This window comes from Pimephales promelas, chromosome 7, assembly GCF_988280905.1.
Source record: "Pimephales promelas chromosome 7, fPimPro1.hap1.1, whole genome shotgun sequence".
NCBI lineage: Eukaryota > Metazoa > Chordata > Actinopteri > Cypriniformes > Leuciscidae > Pimephales > Pimephales promelas.
The window spans coordinates 1,621,463-1,640,425 of record NC_142775.1 but is presented as its reverse complement, the minus strand read 5'-3'; the positions used below and the strand labels follow the sequence as shown (position 1 = coordinate 1,640,425).

At 39.6% G+C, this 18,963-nt stretch overlaps 2 protein-coding genes across 2 annotated transcripts in view; one reads left to right on the top strand and one right to left on the bottom strand.

Moving 5' to 3' along the window:
- LOC120486771 (piezo-type mechanosensitive ion channel component 2) overlaps positions 1 to 425 on the bottom strand; it is a 72,919-nt gene extending 72,494 nt beyond the window's left edge. Inside the window, exon 1 of the mRNA XM_089133617.1 lies at positions 329 to 425. Within this exon, the coding sequence (XP_088989743.1) occupies positions 329 to 416 (88 nt within the window). The 5' untranslated portion in view covers positions 417 to 425. The remainder of the gene's footprint in view (positions 1 to 328) is intronic.
- A 6,274-nt stretch (positions 426 to 6,699) lies between these two features.
- LOC120486607 (uncharacterized) lies at positions 6,700 to 16,804 on the top strand. The gene is made up of 5 exons (XM_039682745.2): positions 6,700 to 6,910; positions 6,999 to 7,355; positions 7,496 to 7,623; positions 16,181 to 16,287; positions 16,377 to 16,804. Exons 1-5 carry the CDS (start codon positions 6,775 to 6,777, stop codon positions 16,510 to 16,512), a joined length of 864 nt encoding a protein of 287 aa, XP_039538679.2. The 5' UTR covers positions 6,700 to 6,774; the 3' UTR covers positions 16,513 to 16,804.
- Positions 16,805 to 18,963: the final 2,159 nt, after the last annotated feature.

Sequence of the window (18,963 nt, the reverse complement as noted above, 5' to 3'; positions counted from 1 at the left end):
TACGCACTAATTTAAAATTAGTGTAAAAAATGGCAGATGCTATATAGTGTAAAAGTGGTAAATACCGTTAAAATAATTACAACTTCCAGTTATTGGTCAATATCAAAAAGCAGAAGAACTACCATACAATATTTCTGCTCTGCAGAGACATTTCAACCTCCACATTAACATGAACATATTCCCTAAGATTGCGTCTGGACTGCAGAATATTTGCCTCTACTCCTGTTTGACTGAGAATGGGCTTCATTTTTAATGAACTATTACATGCCTAAGATTGTTTTAACAAGCCAACAGTTTTCAAACTACCCACAAGCAAGCTTTAACTTACCGGTCAGAAGTAAAACAGGCAGAAGTAAATGAAATAAAGTCCCCGCGATGACATCTTGTGGCATTTCAGCCAGACTCTGTGCTCTCATGATGGAGTTGTGCTGTGACTGCACTGACAGCACATTAAATCACAGCATCTTCAGGAAGTCAACCCCCACACACACACACACACACACACACACACACAAGCAATTATAAAAACGTAAAGTCAAAGTGATAGAAATCTGTAGATTAACTTAAATGCAGATGCTCATTACCACACACGTTTTAACCTCCATCCAACACATTTATTAATAAATCATTCCGATGGTACTGTAATCCAGACTGCACTGAATTTTCATGGTCTTGGGTTTTTCCTCAAGACATTAATATTTGTGTGTTGAAATATTAATGAATCAATAAAAACAGTATCTTAAGAGGAACATTAGTAGAAAGGTAAATTTGAAGAGCATATTGTATTCCTACAAAGATGTAAAGAAGAGGAAAAGCCAGGCAAAGGTGGTCAGGTGGAACAATGAATATCTGCCACAAAAAAAATGAATAAAATCATTATTCTACCGAATTACTTCAAACTGTGGTCTCACAATAACAATTCAAAAACATATGAACTTAGATATTGGATAACAATGATCTGGTATAACATAATTTGAAATAAGAATAAGCTAAACACATGCACAATAATTATTCATAGAAAAGAGTAACAGTCTCGTTATTAAATAAAATGGTCCTGATTTAAATCATTTGTGTGCCAGACAGGATTAAGCTTTTCAGGAGTTATGTTATAAATGAACCCCAAGATATCTCAAAAATAATTATATTTATACACAATAGACGACTCACACACTGTGTGCATTATTATATATTAAACAAGGTATTTTTTCCCCAGGAAATTCACTCAATAAGGTCAAAAAACATTCAAAAACATATGAACTTAGATATTGGATAACAAGGTTATGACATCCTTAACATCATTTGAAATAATAATAGAATAAAAAATAATAAAAGCTAAACAGATGCACAATTATTATTTTAAAAAAAACACAGAAAAAAAAAAGTTAAGCTCAGCTTATTATTATTAAAATACACTATCCTTCAACAACAATAGATATGATAATAAAAACGGTCCTCTACACTTAACCTCACATAGAGCTTTTCCTCCACTTCCGTCTAATTTGCTAGCCGTGGCAGCGTTAAGGGCTTGTATTATTTATTTATTTATTTCATTCCACCACTCTCCCCCCTAGAGAAAAAAAAGCCGAAGGTTGAATACATTACGATGTGTATTAACAGATGGGTCATCCTCTGCTTGTCAGGGAAGTGTTGGGGTCCCCTGGTTAACAACATAATTGCCTCTATTCAGAAATGCTCAGATTTAAATACTGTCAAATGGTGTTTTTTAAACTGTTTTAGAACAATTAAAAAGGCAGAGGTAATGTCATTAGCTGTGGATGAATCTACCGATGGTAGTGATGTGGCCAGCTGTGTGTCTGTGTGAGATAGTTTGATGGGGTGTGCTTTCGGGAGGAACTGCTGGGATCAATTCCATTGGACGGACATGCAAGTAGTTTCTTTTTTTACTGAGCACAGACTAGATTTGAAACAAGTAAATATGCTTGTAACACATGACGCTCTTTCCATGGTGGGTGGGGTGCAAATGAGATCGCTGCTCTGCTTGATTCACCAGAGTTTTCTTTGCGCTAAAGTAGTGAATTTTAAAACACAATGGATATTGTTATGTTTATAATTAATTTCATACGATCAACTTCAAGCCTACAGCACCGCTTGTTTCGCAAGCTCTTACATGTCTGCTGATCAAGGTGGTTGAGTAAAGGCAATGCATTAAGAACTTAGGCAAGAGCTTTCCTTCAAGAAAGTAATCATAAGAAAGCCAGCGAATTTCTCTCTGAGATGCTTGACGAGACTTTCATGGCAGACGTGTGTTTTCTAAATAAAATTTTCAGTCATTTGAACAGCCTTAATCTGGAGTTGCAGAGAAAGGATAAAACAGTGAGCGATATTGTGGAAAAACTCAAGATAGACTTGTTTGTAAATGATTTGAATAGTGCGCAAATGCTGCATTTTTCAACACTGCAGGACTTCAGCAAAAACTCCTCTGCAAAAACTACCAGAGGTATGACAGATTTTTTGGAAAAACTGTGTTCAAATTTTGCTGTGAGGTTTGATGACTTCAATATACCACCCGAGGTGCTGCAGTGTATCAAGACCCGTTTAGTGTTGATTAGGATTGCTGCCATTAGAGCTCATAGACATCCAGACGTCATCTAACTCAAAGAGTAGGTTTCTGTCCGGAGGACTTGTACAGTTCTTGGTTGAACTGAACCATGACCAGTTCCCAAAAACCAGAAGTTTGCCCATTTTCATTTTGTCTATGTTTGGTACAACTTACACATGTGAGTCAAGATTTCACACATGAATTAAAAAAAAAAACGTCTCGGTTACGTATTTAACCCTAGTTCCCTGATAGGGAACGAGGCGCTGCGTTGAACGCTGTGGGAACTCCCCTGCGTTGTGCGTCATGAAGCACGTATGGAATCAGCCCAATGGAGCGGCGTAACGTCATAGACAGGTGACGTCATCGACCAGGAAACTATAAAGCACCCCAAAAACACAAGCGCATCAGCTTCTGACAGGCCTGAACGAAGCGCTAACGGGAATGCCGGGAGTATGGCGGAACGACGCGGCATCTCATTCCCTATCAGGGAACTAGGGTTACATACGCAACCGAGACGTTCCCTTTCAAGGGAACTTCGAGCTGCATTGAACACTGTGGGAACGTGAATACCCACGTCGCCATAGGAACAAGTGACCGTCATGTGAGATCTAGCGCACAGAGGACGACAGCATCTGTCAAGTCTAAATCATACAACTTAATAAACGTATGCGGTGAAGACCATCCAGCCGCATCACACACATCACTAAGGGAAACACCTGACAATAAAGCTTTGGAAGCAGCCATACTCCTAGTAGAGTTGGCTCGTACAGCCAAAGGTGAAGGCTGACCAGCCGACTCATAAGCAAGTCTCGACCACCCACTTGCTCATTCTTTGTTTAGACGTAGGACACCCTTTCCTGGGTGGCCCAAAACATACAAATAACTTCTGATTTCCTTTCTGCAGGTCTGATGACAGAAATGGAGGACTGAAAGCCTGTAGAAGGTCTGACAACATTAGTAGAGACCTTGGGAACGTAACCTGGCCTTGGATACAGAAAAGCCTTAACCATGCCAGGCGGAAATTCCAGGCACGAGGGTGCACAGAGCTTGCAAATCTTCGATTCTTTTCAGTGAGGAGATAGCAAGAAGAAAGATAGTTTTAAAAGTGAGGAACTTCTTCAATAGGTTCGAAAGGAGCAAGGACCTTCTAATACAATGGCCAGATCCCAGGTCGGCACCCTCGCACGAACTGCTGGCCTCAGCCTCAATGTGCCACGAAGGAAACCAGTCATAAGTGGGTGTCTCCCAAGAGAAACTCCACTGAAAGGGACGTGGTAAGCAGCAAGTGTCGCCACATACAACTTTAGTGTGGAGGGGGATAACCCTGTGGAGAAACGTTCCTGTAGGAATTCCAGCACTGCACCCACTGGGCAGTTAACTGGGTCCTGCACGTGTTCTCCACACCAAGAAGTGAAAAGTTTCCACTTTGAGGCATATACATGTACCTTCCTCGTCGATAGTTCTGGAGTGAAGAATGGTCTCAACAACCTCGGTTGAGAGACCGGAATCTATGAGCTGGGCCCCCTCAGAGGGCAAGCCCACAGTTTCCATAATTCTGGGCGGGGCTGAAATATTGACCGGGAGCGCCAAAGGGAGAGCCGTCCAGGAGAGAAAACAGGTCCGCAAACCATACTCGGGCCGGCCAGAGCGGGGCTACTAATAGTAGGCGGACCCCGTCCCGGCAAACCCTCTCCAGAACTCTTGGTTACAGAGCCATCGGGGGAAAGACCTTACTGACCTCGGCCACGGCTGCACCATAGCATCCAACCCTAGAGGGGCTGGATGACTGATGGAGAACCACAGATGACAATGCCAATGAATAGGTCCACCTCGGTGCGACCGAAACTCAACCAAAGGAGCTCCACCACCTCAGGGGTGGAGTCTCCATTCCCCCAGCCTCGGCCCCTGCCTCGACAGGGAGTCTGCTACCATATTCAAACACCCAGGAAGATACATTGCTCTCAGTGATAGTAACTTCCCTAGGGACCACAGAAGGACCTGATGGGCCAACTTGTAAAGCCGGCGTGACCGCAGGCACCGCAGGCACCCCTGATGATTTATATAAGAGACCACCTACGTTTTGTCTGACTGAACTAACACATGATGACCTCTCAGGTCTGCAAGAAGTGTTTCAGAGCCTGAAACACTGCCAACATCTCTAGACAATTCATTTGCCATGATAGATGACAGACCTTGGGTTGGACGACCACTCATGACCGCCCCCACCCTGAGAGGGAAGCATCTTTCGTTATAGTTACGCGACGACAAAGGAACCAAGTTTCTTTCCACAAGACCAGAGCACAAAGGCAGTTTGATCGTGTGGAGCAGATTTCCCCTCGGTGAGAATCCCTTGGTCCTGAGACAGCACTGTAGTGGCCTCATGTACAACAGGCCGCAAGGTATAATGTTGGACGCTGCTGCCTTCAGACCCAACAGTCTCCGAAAGCTAGCTGGCCTAGCTTTACTTGTTTCACAGCTGAGAGAATCGAGTCGCACCCGCATCGAAACCGAATCCCAAACGACACCCAGAAAAGTGGTTGTCTGAGAAGGAGAACAAAACACACAATGCTACAGGCTACAATGTTTGACATCCTGCTAGCCATATATGATACAGTTGGCATAAGTTTTTATTTTTTACTACTCATCAAGCTGTCATTCGCCGGCAGGCAAGGTGTACATATTCAGATGAAGACTTCATCACACGATGGAACAGATGTCCCTTTGTGTAACGTTATAGCTGTAAACATAAGCAAACGGACCTTTACTTTGATTAAGAAGATAATCCTGTTTTTCACCTCCCATACGACAGCATTGTTAACCCATCCACTCTTGAAAAAAAGAAAGCTATCTGTACTTTTGTAGGCTTTCGTTTTTTGTGTGGTGTAAGGTGACGGATTCTCTATAAGATAATACTTCTGTAAATATCTCCAAACTCCAAGTCTGCTAGAGACTTTGCCAGCTTCAAAGCAATGAAAACATCAGCGGGTGCTGTGTAGGGATCACACGTTCCGAGTATGTTAATCTTTTCTTGATATCTAATTTTAACAAAATTGTTCTAGGGTTAATGCAACATTTTAATTGTTCCTGTTTAAGTTTGGACCTCTGGCCTTTTTCTTATCTTATCATTATCAATCACATGTTAGAAGAAAACAGAAGGTGAAGTGTAAAACATACCATGTGACAAACAGTTAAAAAAAACATTCACGCTTTACTTTCTTAATTACTTACTTACTTTCCTAATAGCGAGTGTGTGATTTTGCATGTTTGTGCTAATAGGGCCTCATCTGACACTTGTGTTACATTCGTTTCCCTATTTAAAATAGCACACGTCTTCCTCACAAACTTAAAACTCACACCCATAAACAGAATTTTGTGTGTATATATATATATATATATATGTGTGTGTGTGTGTGTGGTATGTGTGGGTGTGTGTGTGAGTGTAAGTACCTGAAGTAAAGATTTCAAAATTAACGTAAAACAGTCAAGATCCAAATTATTTCAGTTGATCTAGGATCAAGAATGTTCTAGGGTTAATGCATAATTTTAATGTTACTGTTTAAGCCTGTTTAAGCTGGCAGGTCTGGTCTTTTTCTTATCTTATCGTTATCAATCACATGTTAGAAGAAAACAGAAGGTGATATGTAAAACAAACCATGTGACAAACATTCACTTCGCTTTACTTTCTTAATTACTTACTTTTCTATTAGCTAGAGTGTGAATTTGCATGTTTGTGTCAGTAGGGCCTCATCTGACATATGTCTTACATTTGTTTCCTCATTTAGAAATAGCACACGTCTTTAAAACTCACACCCACAAACTGAATTTTGTACATATATGTATAAGTACTTGAAGTAAAGATATCAAAAATAACGTAAAACAGTCAAGATCCAAATGATTTCAGTTGATCTCTAATTATATGGTGAAATGAGTTCTATGTCTATTAACTTCAGTATGAAGTTACAGGCTTTGTCCATGTTAATTGAGGAAATGGAAAATGTCACATGCATCTTAACACAGGACATAAATGCACGAGTAAAAATTATTTTTACTAAGAAAAGGAAAAACTTTTGTCAAAAGTCAGTACAGAGGTTTTTTAGCCGCCCACCCCACCCCCCATCCCCCCGGATCTTGACCACAAAAGCAGAAGTTCAGAGCAGTGCAAACCACTCGAAGAAACAACTTCTAATAATCTCACATCTAACTCCAGACTGAATATGTCTTATGGCAATATGAACATTCCCAGGAAAGATGACATGGACAGAGAAGATGAAGAAGAGAATATCTATGCTAATGTGGATCCTATAAACGATTCTGATGTCAGGACAGAAACGGAGAACTCCCAAACACCAGGTACTGAGATTAATTTCATTATAACACACACACACACATTTGAGTCATACAAGCAATTAGCAACAATCTTCATATCTGTGGTGTTCAGGAACTGGTATTGTGAGGAACCGAAGCCCCAGAGCTGCTCTCGTGTGTGTGGTTCTGCTGTGTGTGGTTCTGCTGACTGCGGTCATAGTGCTGTGTGTCCACATCAAGACAAAGAGCACTAACTACACCGAAGAGACACACCAGCTACTAACCAAGATCAACAACCTCACAGAAGAGACACACAAGCAACAAACCAAGATCAACAACCTCACCGAAGAGAGAGATGAGCTACTTACCAGGAACATGCAATTGACAAAAGAGAGAGATGGATTGTCATCAAGTAACCGTGACCTGATTAAAGACAGAGACCAGTTAAAAAAGGAGAAAAATGACCTGTCAGAAACTCTTCGTGTAAAGGGTAAACATAAAAACTAAACTTGGTTGTTTCGTTTTTACAGGTTACATGACTAATTATTTAGGTGAAACCGGTTAAAATGAAGTTTGTAGGTCAGTTTGATGGGAATAAAGTGCTTAAACCTAAACTGGTTGTGTTTACAGATGAATGGGTATACTATAAATCCAGTCTTTACTTCCTTTCCACTGAGAAGAAGAGCTGGACTGAGAGCAGAAGATACTGTACAGAGAGAGGAGCCGATCTTATCATCATAAACAACAGAGAAGAACAAGTGAGTAAACTAATCGGTTACTATTGTAACCTCAGTTCCCGAGTATTGTGTAGCTTTACGCAGTGGAGAAACTCCTTTTACTCGATTTACTGAAGCCTATAATGTAAAACTCATTTAGCAGCTTCACAGTGATCGTCTGTCTCACTCATTGGCTGTGCTGTGGCAGCTGTGGAGAGGCTGTTGTTGTGTCCCTCGACGGATCCGCCAAAGGAGAGTGTGTGTGTGTGGGAACATAACTCGAACATTACTGGAGCTGTGTTTGAGAGGGGAAAAGTAAGGCAAGCAGGGACGTGACGTGCGCTTGCTAACTTCCATGCTCTTCTTTCCACAGGCATAGACTACGTCAGACTTCCTATTTCCGCTAATTTCATTTCGCTCCTGTAGTGAGTCTGAGATAGCGGCCTATCTTTCAGTTTTCCACCGGCCTGAAAACAGCCGGCCAATCAACGAACCGAGGGCGGGCTGAGAGCCGTGACGTAGACGCTAAGCGCCGAGATTTACATTGTAGTTAGAGAAATCGAAAACCGAAACAACCGCAGAAATGGGAAACAAGACACGGGATGCAATTCGCTCTGTTATGGAGAACATTCCAGGGGTTTTCAAACTGAAGCAAAAGTCGTTTACACTTACAGCCATGTTCACTCCGGTATTTCGCTCAGTGTTTACAGCTAGGACCGGCGCGTGCACTTCTGCCGCTCTAGGCAAAAAACTATTTTGCTGCCCCTCTATTTGCAACGTATACCAGCAAAAACCAGCATGCTTGGCCATTATGTAGCTTGCACAACGCGCATACACTTTTGATTCTCTCGTCAACACAGATGCAGCCGTTTTTATTTTTGCAAATCATTATAACAAGGAAAAATATTAACACTTCAAGCTTAGGCATTTAGGCTACCCAATTTTTTCAGGCTAATTGTAGTAATGACGGATCAGACCTGTTTGGCCATAACTATATGCACAACTAAAAGGACATAACTTACCCCCATTCAACGTCAGTTCTCCGTCTTTTACGGCCATGACAAGAAAGTCGGTCTCCTCGGCTGTGAACGCTCCTGGTGCGCTCTTATTATCATATTATTATTATCATAATAATAATCCACCATATTTCGTTTCGACATCCTGCTGCATTAGTCCCAGATATGTGATTCATGAACGATCACTTCATTGCGGTTCATTGTGTATGTCACGTGACAAATGAACGTAAGACTCGGAAGGTAAAGTGATTATTTAAATGTTCCCTGTAAATCATTTTTTTTTTACTGGATTATGATTTCTTAATTTAGAATATGATCAACATTGCGTAGGTGGATGTGATCGGGGAATTTGGCTTTTAAAATTATAACATTAAGCCACTTAAATAAACGAAATGACTCAGAGAATCAGTAAAATTAACTTCCTATTCATGACTCGCGAGAGCAGCGGCTCGTCCTCGCGGCGCTGCGGAAGCTAAATCAGTCATGACTCGTGAGAATGGGGCACGCCGACGTTGCGGGGCGGCCGCAACTCAGTAATTCATATAAATAACCTAGTTTGTGAATTGTTCTTTCCCGGTTGGCACACATTTTGCAGCCCTTACAAAAGCGCCGCTCCCTGTTTACGGTGGAAGTTCGATCATAGATTTGAGTTCGATGCATAATGTCTCGATGCGGCCGTGTCGGCGCATAACATAGGTGATAAATAGACTTATCTGATTGGCTTACGGGTAACCAATGATTTTAAACTTCAGAGAAGCGCCCCCTTGCGAGAGAGAAAACACTTCTCTATTATGCCATTCCAGACTCTGTCTACGAAGCAAAGTGAAGTAGTAGAGTCTGGTATTACCTGGCTAAGACATCGTAAACGATAGGTGGACAACCAGAATGACACTTACCGCCGCGACAACTGCCAAATTTTTGGCAGATATAATGGCAAAAATAAACCAGTCGTATTTCAAAGCCGTTTGCGAAATGACCTCCAGGTGGCGCAAAGGGACATTTAGCGAAAGCAGAACGTAATTATGTAAAAGTAGCCTACATTTTAATAGAATATAGCTTTAAATATAATATAAAATTTTATAGCAGAACATTTTATGAATCAAAAGTTAAAATAGGCCTATCTCGCAGTCAGTGAAAATAAATCGGATGCTTTCAATGACGCTATTGAGGAATGAGAAGATTGAAGAGAGCTTCTCTCGCACGTGCGCACACTGACTGCTAAACAACCGAACTTCTGGGCTTTTCTCGGTGAGAAAAGTTGTGGTCGAGTGGTAGAACTTAGGACGATGTCATTTTGATGACAATGTTTCAAATCCCAAATAAACATGGGATTTATAAAATTACCATGCATTTCCATTTTACACTAAGGAACAAATCTCATCCAACAGATTGCCTGAATTTACATCTTCAAAAGCAGTTCTGTTAAAAAAAAATAATAATAATTAAAAAAAAACTTAATGGGGTTCCATGCAGATTTAAAAAAAACCTAAAAACATTACCAAGCTAAGCAAGGTGCGATTTGCCGGTGGGGGATTTCCCCCTCCACAGTAATCAAAGCTAGCCTGGATGCCAGCCCAAACTCCCCCCACAACATTTTTTGGTCGGGAAGTTCGGTCTGGACTCGATCCATTGAGGAGTAATTATGATCAAACAAGAAACGTTCGGGCCAATTAAATTGCCAGGGCGGGCTTTATACGATGATGGAAGGTGATCTGCAAGGACGTAATCATCACATTATCAAAGAGCGCTAACCGATTTCCTTCAGAGACGACTGCAGCTGGAGAATTGAGATGTATAGATTCCGCTGTCGCGTCTGTTGTGAAATAAATCGACAGCGCATTAATTTTAATAGACAAACAGAAAACTGCAATCAAGGCATTTGTCGGTCAGAAAGAGATTTTTGCCGTCCTTCCAACATGATTCGGGAAAAGTGTAACTTATCAGCTGGCTCTGACGGTCGCTAAGAAGATGGGACGTAATAAAAAGCCTGTGGTCGTTGTGGTTTCTCCTTTGGTCGCATTCATGAAGGAGTAAGTAAAAGAAGCAACACTCGTTATTTTACTTCTAAAATAAGTAAAGTTAGGCTACGTTCTGTAGTTGACAACTGTTACTGCGTTGCTCTGATTGGTTGTAGGTTTACCGACTATCCAATTCAGTGCAGAGTTGTTTTTTTTCCTGGTTCGGTTAAGACACGCCTCATAATCAAAGCCCAACGGAGGAGTTACAGTCTCATATTCCGACAAGAATATGAGTATGACTAAGTCAGGCTAAATCAAAGCTATAATTAGCCTAAATAGACAATATCAAATGTATATATATATATATATATATAAAATGTGCAACACTCACGTTTAAACAACAAATAATAAAATCTGAACAAGCGCTTCTGTATTGAGAGATAACATTCAGTTTTAATGGCCTTAATACATTGATTCACGGCTTTTTAAAATGTCACAAAGTGTTTTGAGGTGGTTTAGAATGAAATATTGAAGTTTATAATTGAGTCTTTTGACACACCACGGCGAGTGCGTATTCTAAAATCGGGTTTTATTCTGGCATTAATTAGAGTTTGACAAACGCTGCGGTGCGCTCACATGAATTTATTTTTCTCATAACAGCTAACACTTACTGGAGAAACAAACGTTTGGGAATATCTCAGTGAGTGAAGACATATCCGAGTGGAAGAACTTATGGTTCGAACATTACAATGACATGGGTTCGAAGCCCGATCAAACATGGACTGCTGTAGTTAAATTTATATTTAGGCTATTAAAGGGTTAGTTCACCCAAAAATGAAAATTAAGTCATTAATTACTCACCCCCATGCTGTACCAACCCCGTAAGACCTTCGTTCGTCTTCGGAACACAAATGAAGATATTTTTGAGTAAATTTGAGAGCTGTATAACTACCACATTGGCTCCTAAAGGACTGCCTCTTGACGGCCCAGAAAGTCAATGAAGAAAATGTTTAAATATCCCAAGTGACTACCGTGGCTCAACTATATGTTTATCAAGCGACGCGAATACTTTTTGTGCGAAAAAACAAACAAAAATAACGAGTTTATTCGACTATTTATTTTCTTCCTTGTAGGCCAGTACGAGATTTCCTTAGATTTCCACGACGCATGCGCGAGAATTGCGATCTGCTCACACCAGCTTACACCAGATTAGATCGCAATTCTCGCGCATGCGTCTTGGAAATCTATAAGGAAGTCTCGTTCTGGCCTACAAGGAAGAAAAGAAATAGTCGAATAAACTCGTTATTTTTGTTTGTTTTTTCGCACAAAAAGTATTCGCGTCGCTTGATAAACATATAATTGAGCCACGGTAGTCACTTGGGATATTTAAACATTTTCTTCATTGATCTTTTGGGCCGTCAAGAGGCAGTCCCTTAGGAGCCAATGTGGTAGTTATACAGCTCTCAAATTTAATCAAAAATATCTTCATTTGTGTTCCGAAGACGAACGAAGGTCTTACAGGATTGGTACAGCATGGGGGTGAGTAATTAATGACTTAATTTTCATTTTTGGGTGAACTAACCCTTTAATGCAGAAAGATTTGTCTAATTCTAAAACTCTGTTACACCATTTAGTTTTTGCTTATATTTATAAAATAAAAGTACCATGCATTTCCATTTTACACTAAGCAACAAATAGTATCCAATAGAATGACTTTACATTTTTACATCTGTAGGCTATAATAATACCAATCGTAATTTCAAAAAAAATTATTTTTGTTGATATTTATATTCTAAAATGGGGTTTTATTCTGGCATGTTGAATTATTCATATAACCCCAAAAAAGGATTTGGATTTGCGTAAGAACTGCCGTAGGGATGAAACATAGGACGTGCGTACGCACAAAAATATTCGGATTTATAAAACCGTGCGCACGCACATCCTACGCATTTTTCCCTTCATAAATCACAATCAGTTCTAAATGTAGCGCAGCTTTTGCGGCTTCATGTCACGCCCATAGTTGCCCATAAATAGTCCGTGAAACGCCCACAAGTTAATATTCATCGATTGCGAAATCGTGTTAAACACAGAGAGGAATAAAAAAAAAAAACATAACTTCACTCAATATGAAGTAGAAGTTATCGTTGGCGAGGTGAAAAAAAGGAGAAAATGTTGTTTGGAGGGCACAGTGTGGGCATTACTAATGCCAAAAAGGCACTTAAGTGGCAAAAGGTTGCAGACGCCGTAAATGCTGTAGCCTCACAACCTCGGACTGTGGCCGAAATAAAAAAGAAATGGTCGGAAATCAAAGTCGAGGCAAAAAAGCGTCTAGTCATTAATTCAATTAGAGGTGGCCAAGGAGTTGGGCGAAATCAAGACTGTCCTAACTGAAATAAACTGCACAATGAGGGAATTCTTGAATAAATAATATATTTTTTCCAAACCTTTTGTTTTGAAGATGATGCGTTCACTCTGAATCCTTCCATTTAATCGCCACATCTTCTAGCGCAAGATCAGCCATTGTGCGTCATTATATTGTGATGGGGCATTTTATTTACATCCATTTAATTCTGCATCTGACAAGCTACGGATGACGGTTATAATCTAAATTGGAAATAGTTCAGCGCAAATGTAATTTCTTGCTGCTTTCTGAATGGTTGAGACACGTCATACGTTATTTTATCAAAAATAAAACAAACTAAAGGCCATGAATACCATGAATCTGCAGCTGATGAAGGCATCTTTTACTATGAAAACAACTTTCCCCAGTGGACAAATAATACATCTATCTATTTATCGATCTATCTATAGCTATGTCTCCCTAATTATCTATCTATCTGACTATCTAATTGCTATATCCGCTCCGTTAGATGGACATATTGGCGAGAATATCAGTTTTGTACATTATTTCGTTCTGTTTACCATCTTATTTATGAGGATGAATTGTATAACATGCCAATATTATTGAAGAACATATTTCTTTCTTTTTGGAAATATGTGTTAATTTGCATTTCTGTTGCAGATCAATCAAACGGGTGTTCGTGTAGGCTGTTTAATTGTAAGACTTGCTTTGTGAAGTCTTCGTGTTATTTATGAGAGGCAGTATTGGCATTTATTTTACACAACCGTCTACAGTTTCTCACACTTTCACGTGTTTTTCCCAACTGCCGACGGTGTCGCCATTTCTCATTTCACCCGTTTTTGTGCGTACGCCTGGGTCAAATATTTAAACGGATTTTATGACGAGGTCGGTGAGGATGGGAAAAATCTTACATTTCTGTGCAAACTTTGCCTGTCGATAAAATAATTGTTGTCTGTGGTTGTATATGGGCTGTGGCAATAATAATAAATAAAAGAGCTCGCAACATATGGAAAAAAAGAGCTATGAACTGAACTAGTTCATTTTAAAATCTTTGAACTGAACTTTGAACTAGTTCATGTAGAAAGTGAACTTTCCCAACACTGTCCATATAGCTGTCAACATTGAACAATGAAAATAAGGAAGATTTCCCGGAATCCATGAAGGCCTTGTTTATACTTTCGCGTGGCTCCAAAGACAAAGAGTGAGTGCGCGCGCTCGCCAAACGGAAAATCTATTCACAATTGCCGCTTGGCGGGTGTTAATTTTGGACCCTAGCTGTGAATGTGTATAGAAGTCTATGCGCCTCAGTCTTATATCATGACGTGTATTCCTACAGTTTGAAAGTCATTGCTGCCTTGTATGGTGTGTCTCAGTGGGAAAAATGTTCAGATTCTGGGGACTTTTTTTAACGTCATCAATTGGGCCGGTGAAAATCACAAATACCAGGGCCGAATTTTGGTCCCAGTCCGGCCCTGGGTTCATGTAGGTTGTCTACAAATCGAAAGGTTGGTGGTTCAATCCCCGGTTCCACCTGACCAAGTGTCAAGGTGACCATGAGCAAGACACCTAACCCAAGCTGCTCCCGATGAGCTGGATGGCGCCTTGTATGGCTGACACCGCCGTCGGTGTGTGAATGAGTGAATGTGAGGCAAATGTAAAGCGCTTTGGTGGCCATTGAAAGCGCTATATAAATGCAGTCCATTTACCATTTTCATAGCTGCCAACTCTCACGCATTGGCCGTGAGACACCCGCATTTGATTGGTTTCACACGCTCACACGCCACACCCCCGATTTCTCACGCTGAAGTGTCAATCCTCCCGTTTTTCCGGGTTTCTCACGTATTTTAGCTCTTTTACTGTCTTCCCATGTTAGTATTTCCCGTAAAATATCTCGTATTTGTACACTCTGATTGTGTGAGACGTACAAGCTCGGACAGATTCGGCTCGAAGTCGATCGTCCTCGGATGCGGTTCCGCGCGCGCTGTAACACAAGCTTTGCACACAGCTCGAAGTGAGGTCTTGCCGGTCTTGCGCACCCAACGCGTCATTTTACCGCGCTCGTGCAGACGCGTCGAGTATAAACAAGGCTTTACTCCATGTCAGCGCGCGCAGAGACCTCAAGGTGCAGAGACCTCTCCCAATCATCTCCAGCAGAAACAGCCTCCCCGTTTCCCTCGTAAGCTGATCTTAGTATTTAAACATTCTCTATGGTATTTTTTTAATGACACAGTGCTCTTTCTCACACATATGTGGGCTAGTTCTAAATTCTTTAGACTTTTTGATTAGTGCTTTATTTTTAAAGTTGAGATGATTTGAAAGATGAGTTTATCTATTGATCTATCTGTTGGGCCACTCGTGATCCACTAGTTATACCGCAAATTAGTTACAAATCTCCCGTGATCTATAGCGAATGAACAACCCCCCACCCCACCCCGTCAACAGATCTCACGCCAAGCAAAACTCAAAAGTTGGCAGGTATGCATTTTATGACTAGGACCCCATTTACACCTGGTATTAAAATGCGATCTGTATCCAGATAAGTTATCCGGATAATAAGTACCGATTCCATTTACACCTGGCCACATAAATGTGTTTTTGCAAAACAGATATAAATCCGATCTTAAACTCCCGCGTATGCAGATTTAATGGATTGCACGCCACCAAAAGCAACAGATTTGAGCTGCATTTCGTTGATCATCAGCTAATTTCCAAATCAAAGACATCAATAAAAGAGTGGCAACAGGCCTGGTAAGATAATTTCGTTTCTTTAATTGAAGATGATTGTGTGTTAAGCGTCTGTGACTTACTTTCACTTTTATTTGCGATGTTTTCACGTTGGCTCAATGAATATAGGCGCTCAGCTGCTCATCTGCGGTGATCCGTGTCACAGTAGCGCCGTCATATCTGACTATAACATGACATATAGCCTATATAACAAGCTCACTCGTTTATTTTTTGCCTTTTTGGGGGGAGTAAAATATACATATGTGGTTTCAACAACCAGATTGCGTTTACACCTAGTAAAGATCCGGACACAATGCGAGCCAGACTACCTCCAGATGTGGTCAGGCAGATCCGATCGCGATCCGATCACAACGCATTTACACCTTGCATTAACATGCGTTTTTTATTATCCGGATAACTTATCTGGATACAGATCGCATTTTAATACCAGGTGTAAATGGGGTCTAGATGACAACTTATAGGAAGTAAATTGTTCATTCTCTTTATGATCTGAATGTGTTGTTGTTTAATTTTCTCAGGGGTTTGTTCAGAAGAAATATCCTAATGATAAAGTCTGGATTGGTGTGACTGACAGTGATGTGGAGGGCACGTGGAAATGGGTTGATGGAAGCGCACTGAGCTCTGGGTGAGAAATCAATGAATTAAACTGATTATTGTCTAATAAATTATTCTCACAGTCAGTATCATATCACAAAGGCTGATCTTTAATTTCAGGTTCTGGGCGTCTGGAGAGCCAAATAGTCAAAATGGAATTGATGAAGATTGTGCTGTAAATTATGATACAGTATTTGCTGATTATCCATGTAATGATGCTTTTCAGTGGATCTGTGAGAAGGTCATTTTAAAATAAGTCAATTCATGAACTGGTTTAGGTAAAAAAAAAATACATCAAGGTGTTTTCTAGTTCAATATGTCAGTCCATTCAACTGAAGACGAAAAAAAATGTGGAACATGGGCATTTCTTAATTTTTTTTAATTAATTCTATTTGTTAAATGAAGTCACATTAACCTTCAAATGGTCTTCGTTTCCTGTTTACACTTCCGGGCTTCGGGGTCTATACGACCCCAACAATTGATTGAGTAATTGTACAAAAAATATACATTTTTAATCATACAAATAATATATATATATATATATATATATATATATACATTACTTCTCATCTATTCATTGTATAAAGTACTTTTCTATCCATATACCGCACAATTCCTCAACTACACCATTAGCTTGCATATGAAATATTGGGTAACACTTTACAATACGGGTGCACTAATATGCATTAATTCATGCTTAACTAATGCACAGATATGATCTCTACAGTAAACAAACATCTTCTTATTTTATTGTATACAAATATTTTTTGATTTAGGTTTTTTTTTTTCATTAATTTAACCTCCCCTCAGTTTCATAACTTCCCTCAGATGAACAATTTCACCCCTGAAAAGTTCTAATTGAAAATTTACTTGTTTACCAAGGCAAAAGATCTCTCATGAGATGAAGTCTTTGGATGGGATGTATTTAAAATGTATTTAGCCTGATAATATAATAATAATAATAATAATAATTTGTTACATTTAAATAGCGCTTTTCTAGGTATTCAAAGCAATTTACATGGAAGGGGGGATCTCCTCAACCATCATCAATGTGCAGCACAACCTGGATGATGCGACGGCAGCCATATTGCGCCAGAACGCCCACCACACACACACACACACACCAGTTTATTGGTGGACAGGAGACAGTGATGAAGCCAATCAGTTCATGGGGATGATTAGGAGGCCATGATGGACAGAGGCCAAGGGACAAATGTGGGATTTTTGGGATTTGGGATAGCTATTGTAAGGGTGGTTTTCCTCCAAGGGTTCAGGCTGCAGGACTGCCGAATGACTAAAGAAATGGCTTCAGCAAGAAAACTGTACATTTCTTGTCTACCACCCACTGCTACTCATACCAACGAAATAAGCGCAGTTACAATAGCTTTATATGTGTGAGAGTGTTGTTATCGAGTGGCAATATTTTAGTGCAATTAGTAGCACTTCAAAGTCAATACCAAATCAAAACTAGTTACAGTAGCACATCATTTGCTATTGAAAGGATTGACAATATGGTTATACACTTAAAATAGATGTATGAGATGATAAAAACTTATACCATTACTTGTACCCAGCATATATGTAAAATGTTACCTTAGGGATAGACAGAGATAGAGTATAGACAAAGTATAAAAGTATATATACGAACTCTTTTTGTGAAGAAAAAGTACATACTTGTGTAAAAAAAAGTGTGTAGTAAAAAAGCTGAGCTTCTAAAATAAGCTTTAGGGACATACTATCACATAGGGCTGGGCGATATGGCCTAAAAAAAAATCTCCGATTTTTTCACAAAAAATCTGATTTACGATTTAAATTGATTTTTTTCTGTCCCTACTTAAAACGAAATTGTTCAAAACAAGTTTAACTTTATTTTGTATTGATATTCCCTTCTGTGATATTATCTGGATTAAAGTGCAATCAGAAACAACAAGCCAAATAGATAAGAGGGCAGGCCCTGTCAATGTAAATAGTGTAAATCTAACATAACATTAAATGGGTGGATTGGGATTGTAAAAAAATAAAAACAACTTGCATCACAATAAGTTTATTGTGATTGTCAAATTATTTGGTAAATAAACATAATTTTATTATAGGTTTATCAACCATAAACACAATGTTTACATGGTACAAAGACTGTATGCTTTTTATTATTGCTTAACACAAATTTCACAATTTCAAAGATTTGATTCTGATATTGATTCAATATCATTAGGTACAGTAGATATGTTAATGTGTTATGTTAATTGTTCTCCAAAAATAAATTACCTAATGCTATAAACATACAGAGTGCCCTGTCAGCTGGTATTATTAAAGGTTAAAACTAACTCAAATTAAACATAATGCGTTTTTATAATAACAAACAACGTTATAATATTTTAGGTCAAATATAATAAATGTGTAATATAGTTATCATATTTAGCAAAATGCTCCTCTCTATAGCAATTATTTTAAGTCCAACTAACATGCGTGCTATATGGATCATTAAAAGGCATTCCTGAGGCATAGGGTCGAGGTAAATGTAATGTTAGGCCTACGTGACACATGTTGTTCTCCAACTTCTCCGGCTGTTTTATGGATATCTTTCCGCGGTTGAAAAACACTGATCGATCGGTTTTATGAACTGAGATCTGTTAATAATCTTTCACGTGATCACGTCACATTTACAAGCGCCAAAACGGTGTTTATTGTTTGAATTTTCGGCAGTTGT

What these genes read in the sequence shown, in the direction of transcription:
- LOC120486607 (XM_039682745.2), top strand. Translation starts at nt 6,775, where the DNA reads ATGTCTTATGGCAATATGAACATTCCCAGGAAAGATGACATGGACAGA. An exon ending in AGAAACTCTTCGTGTAAAGG is followed by an intron (nt 7,356 to 7,495) that starts GTAAACATAAAA and finishes TTGTGTTTACAG; the next exon opens with ATGAATGGGTATACTATAAA. An exon ending in GGAAGCGCACTGAGCTCTGG is followed by an intron (nt 16,288 to 16,376) that starts GTGAGAAATCAA and finishes CTTTAATTTCAG; the next exon opens with GTTCTGGGCGTCTGGAGAGC.